The sequence below is a fragment of the Stomoxys calcitrans genome, chromosome 4 (genome assembly GCF_963082655.1).
Source record: "Stomoxys calcitrans chromosome 4, idStoCalc2.1, whole genome shotgun sequence".
Lineage (NCBI taxonomy): Eukaryota > Metazoa > Arthropoda > Insecta > Diptera > Muscidae > Stomoxys > Stomoxys calcitrans.
The window spans coordinates 4,068,041-4,075,139 of NC_081555.1; the positions used below are offsets into that span (position 1 = coordinate 4,068,041).

At 35.1% G+C, this 7,099-nt stretch overlaps 1 protein-coding gene across 1 annotated transcript; it reads left to right on the forward strand.

The window, feature by feature from the left end:
- Window positions 1-2,805: 2,805 nt before the first annotated feature.
- LOC131996697 (uncharacterized) lies at window positions 2,806-3,912 on the forward strand. The gene has a single exon (XM_059366435.1). It carries the CDS (start codon window positions 2,806-2,808, stop codon window positions 3,910-3,912), a length of 1,107 nt encoding a protein of 368 aa, XP_059222418.1.
- Window positions 3,913-7,099: the final 3,187 nt, after the last annotated feature.

Here is a 7,099-nt window from a genome sequence, read left to right on the forward strand (position 1 = left end):
AAAGGTTTTCCTAATGAAAACCTTATTCAGCCAGGCTGAATTAAAGGTTTTCCTAATGAAAACCTTATTCAGCCAGGCTGAATTAAAGGTTTTCCTAATGAAAACCTTATTCAGCCAGGCTGAATTAAAGGTTTTCCTAATGAAAACCTTATTCAGCCAGGCTGAATTAAAGGTTTTCCTAACGAAAATCTTATTCAGCCACGCAAAAGTCTTCAAATACTCACACGAGTATATCCAAGTTTTTGATTGCACTCAGTCTTTTTCACATTTAAATAAAATCGTCTAATCTTTCTTTATTCCCTATTGTACCATCCCGAATGCTACGTGCCATGCCCTTCGCATTCGAAGGTGTGAAATGTAAAGTGCCTGCACATGATGAGCATTTAATCTCCCTTTATGTATTTCAAGCAACTTCGCTTTGTTTGTCTTCAAACCAAAGAACCCATTCAGAGTTGATCGACCACTGAGTGAGTGGAATCCCTCCTTACAGATCTAATGTAATTTGTGTCAAACAATATCGTATGGCCTGTAAAGAGACATAATTAATAAATATCTGGCTGAACAAAAGACAAACGGACACTCGACCAAACGCACTCACGTACCAAAACAAACACGAAAAAAATCTTCTTGGAATAATCACCAGAAGAAGGAAAAGAAGAACAAATCAATTACGAGCACAAGCAGACCAGGCCAGACCCATTCCAATCCGGCCAGTCCATTGTCTGCTTTGGATTACAACGTGCGATAATTGTCATTTCAAAACACGCGCGCACTCTTTCGAATTCAATCGGAGAAGAACCATAATTCACACAGCCAAGAAGCAAAGCCGCTGCACCTCCTCGAAACAGAAGCGGCAAACCAGCGTCTGGCTATACGTCCATGCACACATCTATTCATCAACCATCGTTGAGTTGAGCCAGCCCCAAACAAGCAAAGTGTGTGAGTGATAAATTCAATTTTCAATTTAAAAATTTCACCGATCTCAAAAAGACAATGGAATGTGTGGAGTTTCAGTATTTGTTTTCATGTGCTAGGAATTATGACAAGAAACTGACAACACTCTTCTAGGAATCTTGGAAGCATGGCGGAAGCAATAATATGTTGACATTGTTTAATAGTCGCAACAAAGAAGAATATCAATTAAGTCTTCACCGCTTTCCTGGGAAACGTTAAGAAATACTGAGATAACACCGAAAAAACAAAAAAAAAATGCTCCAAAGGGGAAGTTGACTTCTCACATTTCAAACACCTAAGCTAAGCATCACATACTTGTGCAGATACTCGACTTATAATCTAAGACAATCGACCTGAAGAGAAAACGCTGCAAATAAGTTGTTTATAACTGCAACAAATTGCAACATCAACTGACTAAAACCTCATCACATTTCCTTAAGGATCCCCCATAAGTTCCTCGAGTTGGTATTTTATGATGACATCAAAGCAAGAAGTATCTAAGGACTCCTCAAGATTCACACTTTCTTCAACAGAGCGGCATTTGTGAAAGACAAAGATACTGGCGGCACATTTCAAAGAAACCCTATTCCACAAACAACAAACTTAAGGTAGACAACGAAAAGGACACTTTTTCTTTACCAGCCTCCACTTCACCATAAATGATATAGGCGGCAAGCACATATTCTATGTGTGATTAGCATGCCAGACCCACAGAACAACATTAACATCTACCTAAAATGGGGGATACTACATGGAGAGTAGGCAGTTATAGTGTGAATATGTTTTTGCTCCTTTTGGTGCTGCCTTCAAGTATAAGGATGATGATGTTAGTACTTGTGTATTCATACTTAGCAGGTTCCTTGTGGCCTTGGTGTGTGTGTGTGTGTGTGTGTGTGTGGATCTGCAAGTGCTTGTGTACGATTATTCTTTTGGAAAATGTCAATTATCTTGTAGAGAGACTGGCAAAGCATTTTAAACATTTAACCGTATGCCAAATTACCCCATCTTCCACTTCTTATAAACGCTTTGTGTACATTTGCGGACGAAAAGCCCCTGTTGGAGAGTACATTCTTAAGTACAGTATAGGGTCAACAAATTATTGCGGAAATGGAGCATCCATGAGCAAAAGTAAGCGGTATTGCGGAGAGATGTCTTTATATGCCAATAAACAATGGATCAGAAAAATTAGAAGTGGGTGGAGAAAAAGATGTAGATTAAGATGGGAATGTAAATGTGATGTAGATGTAACTGTAGTAATGTAAACGTAGATGTAAATGTAGATGTAGATGTAAATGTAGATGTAAATGTGAATGTAAATGTAGATGTAGATGTAGATGTAGATGTAGATGTAGATGTAAATGTAGATATAGATGTAGATGTAGATGTAGATGTAGAAGTAGATGTAGATGTAGATGTAGATGTAGATGTAGATGTAGATGTAGATGTAGATGTAGATGTAGATGTAGATGTAGATGTAGATGTAGATTAAGATGGGAATGTAAATGTGATGTAGATGTAACTGTAGTAATGTAAACGTAGATGAAAATGTAGATGTAGATGTAGATGTAAATGTAGATGTAAATGTGAATGTAAATGTAGATGTAGATGTAGATGTAGATGTAGATGTAGATGTAAATGTAGATGTAGATATAGATATAGATGTAGATGTAGATGTAGATGTAGATGTAAATGTAGATGTAGATGTAGATGTAGATGTAGAGCTGCAGCATTCAAAGCGAACGGTCGTGTGATAGTAGACAGCGCACAACAGCAAAACTTTTTTTTCTATCGGAGACGTTTCAAACACTTATAAATATCTCTTAAATTATTCTCTTTCCCAAACGAGAAACAATGTCTCATTTGCAAGTGCCGGTTAACAAGTGCTCTCAATGCCTTTTACCAATAACATCAATCCAATACGTGCGTTGTTATCAGTGTAATCGCAATTTTCACCATAGCCCTTGTTGTTCACTTTCCGAAAGTTCACATGCAAGCATGAGTACAAGTAAAAAGAACGATTGGAAGTGCCACATATGCAAACCGAGGAAATCCCCCAACAACGCGTACAAGACATTCGTATTTGGCGGCACCAACAACTCCAGCCAAAGCATTGAATCGCCAAAAACCATTCCTGAGGAACAACAAAACAAACAGCAAAGAGAAGATGACGAGATTAACACCAATAACACCAAACGTTTTAAAGAAGCAGCAACAGCACTCAACATTAACAACAACAACAGCAGCAGCAACGAAACAACGAATACAAGAGACGACATAGCAGAACTTAAAACTGGAATGGTCGACTTAAAGAGCAGCTTACAGCTAATTGCAGCAAGCATCTCATCGCTAAGCATTGATCTGAAGTCACATATGGATTCAGCATTAGTGGAGATGAATAAAAATGTAGCGACCATAGCAGCACAAGTGGTCGAATTGCAGAAGAAGGATAAAGAAAAGTCTGAGCAAATAGATGAACTCAACAAGCGCATACAGAGATTAGAGCAACAAGCGATAGATAAAAATATAGAGATAAATAATGTGGAAGACATGGATATCGAAGCCGAAGTATTAGTTAAGAGAATTACTGATTCCCTTGGTGTAGATGTGAGTAGAGATCATATCAGCCATACCTATAAAATAAAAAGAAAGAAGAAAATAATTGTGGAATTTTCAACTCTCAATAAGAAAAAAGAGTTAATGGGAAAGCTTAAGAGCCATCGCGTAAAGGCAAATGTGGCGAAAGGCGAACCAGAAAATGAGAGCGGTGGTTATGTTTATATTAATGATGAGCTGACTATGCACAATAGGCGCCTTTTGTGGGCTGCAAAGATGAAGGCAAAAGAAAATGGTTGGAAGTTTGTATGGGTGCGAAATGGTGTTATTTATGCGAGGAAAAACGAAAGCTCATCTTTTATAATTTTATATAATGCATCAGACTTGGAATCGATTACCAACTGAAATAAATAAAAATTCAATTAAACACACAAATCGAAATTAAAAAAAAAAATAATAAAAAAAAAAACAGTTTTTGTTTTCCCCTTGGCGAGCTAGAGCTCTAAACGTTTTTTTTAAACATACATACATAAAAAATAAAGTACACAAAACATTGCTTTTGGCGTCGAAAAACTTATTTTTTTAAATTAAAATGAATTACACACGCGAAATTATAAGCAATTTCAGCGAAATTAAAAATGAAATTATGAATTATCCTTTTTCAATACTTCATATAAATATAAGATCATTGCGAAAAAACTTTAACACTTTATTGGCCCAAACGAAAAATATTCTTAGTAAAACACGACTAATAATATTAACAGAAATAAATATAACAAGAGATGAAAACACTTTTTATGAAATCGAAGGCTTCGACTCTATATTTTTAAATAGAGAGGGAAGAGGAGGAGGAGGGATTGCTGTTTATATTAATGAGAACACAGAATACCAACAAGTACAAATTCATATGAACACAGCAGAGTCTTTGAGAATAGACATCACTGTTGCACAAAACAAAAACATTACCATCATACCAATCTATCGACCACCAAAGCTTAGCATCAAACAGTTCCTAAAAGAATTGGATGAACACATTAACAATGTAAACAAAAAACACGAGCTGATAGTTTTGGGAGATATTAACATCGATATTAAAAAAAACAACACTACGACAATTAACTACCTTGGATTGCTCTCTTCGCACGGTCTGCAATGTATGATCAAAGAGACAACAAGAGAAGACACAAATAAAAGAACCAATACATGTATAGATCATCTCTTTATAAGATGTAATAGAAAAAGAGAAAGGGCATATGCAGCCATAATAAACACAGCAATAGCCGATCACTATGCAATAATGGGATGCTTGGATCATATAAACGAAAAAATTAAAATAAGCAAAGGAGACAATGCACAGGGTAATACAAAAGTTAAACTTAATAATAGAAAAGTTAACCAATTGGTTAAAGATACAGACTGGAAAATGATAATAGACCAAACAAACAACGCCAATGACTTATTTAACAAAATTTATACGAAATTCGAAGAAATATATAAAAAGTGCGAATACACTGTAAAAAACCAAATTAAAAAACGAAATCCGCATCCGTGGTTAAACAACGAAATACTTAAATGTTGCGAAATACGGGATAAATTACACAAAAAATGGTTGAAGAACAAAAACAACAAAAGTAATGAAAATATATATAAAACCTTCAATAATAAACTAAATAAAATGATAATCTATTCAAAAAATCAATACAATTACAATCAATTTTTGCAAAATAAAAACAACATACGCGGAACATGGCAAATTATAAATAAAATAACAGGTAAAAAAATTCAAAATATAGATGAAACTATTAAGAAAAATTTTTCAACCGAAAATACTAAAGAACTAACAGAAGAATTTGCCACTACACTTGAAAAAAATGTGAATAAAATAATTCACATTTGCCCTATAAAAACCAGCCCAAGTCTAAGTACCAGCTTAAGTAATACCATATTCGTTGAAGAAGCCAGCGAAGAAGAGGTTTATAATATATTGAAAACACTAAACGAAAGGAAAAGTGCAGGGATTGATAGCGTGAGGGCTGTGGATTTAAAAGCAGGTGCGGGATATCTCACACCAATTATTACCGAATTCATAAACAGAAGCCTTAATAACTCAATTGTTCCCGATCTCTTAAAAACTTCAATAGTACGGCCAATATACAAGAACGGTAGTAAAGCTGACTTTAACAACTATAGACCTATTTCTATTCTATCTGTTATAGAAAAGGTATTAGAAGAAATCATGGTGAGACGACTAACTAGCTTCCTGAAGAGATATAAAGTATTAAGCGATAACCAGTATGGATTCCAAAAGGAAAAGAATATAAATCAGCTTCTCGGATATTTCTCTAACTGCATTAATAGAAATCTTGATAATAAAAACCATTGCCTTGTTTTATTTATAGATTTTAGCAAAGCATTCGACACCCTGTCACATACCCAGCTACTGAACACATTAGAAAAATCTGGAGTAAGAGGCAATTGCCTAAACTGGTTCAAAAGTTATCTGAACTGCAGAAAGTATCGGGTAAAAATAGATAATACGATGAGCAGTCACATAACAACAAGCTACGGAGTACCGCAGGGTTCGAAATTGGGTCCAATACTCTATATTATCTATACAAACGAAATGGTGAAATTACTGAATAATAGCGAAATGTTCTCATATGCGGACGACACTGCAATAGTCGTTGCACACAAAGACGTAAAAGAGGCAGAAAAAGTTATGCAATCTGAGTTTAATGCAGTATGTAAATGGTGCCACGACAATGGCCTTATAATAAACTCCAGCAAAACAAAAATAATGCACATTAGACCTCGACACATTCCGCATGCAGATATTGAGATAATCTTTCACGATTTTAACTGTCTACATCAAACACAACTGAGCGGCAGTGACGATTATTGTACAACAAAGATTGAACTAGTTCCTACATATAAATATTTGGGAGTGCACCTAGACCATAATTTCAAATGGAAAGTACAAATCGAACAACTTACCAAAAAACTACGAAGGTCCATGTTTGCTCTATACCATCTAAGCAACTGCTCACCATACTATGTCTTAAAGCAAGCCTATTTCTCTCTAGTCGAATCACAATTACGACATGGAATTACGGCTTGGGGCAAGTCAAAGCAATGTAGGCTGCTTCAAAAGTACCAAAACCGACTTGTAAAATTCCTGTATAAAAACAACAAAACCATACAAACCAACCAAAACGCGCCAATGGATCATAATCTCTTTAAATTACTTGGCATCCTTAACATTGAAGGCATATACAACGCGACTATATGTCGTGAATTCTACAACTCTGATTTTTTAAAACACATACAACACACAAGAAACACCCGAAGTAGGCTCAATGGAAAATATCATATACCAAGACACAACAACGACTACGGCAAACTCTCACTCATCACAACTCTACCAACTCTGCTAAATAAATTACCATTAGACATATTAAATACGAACAATAATGCAATAAGAATGAATATGGTCAAGAAATACCTACTATCATACTAAAAATTAATGAATTAAAATGTTAAAAAGTATTGTTATTAGTACAATTTTTGAGAAAAATGTAATTAGTAAAATCTT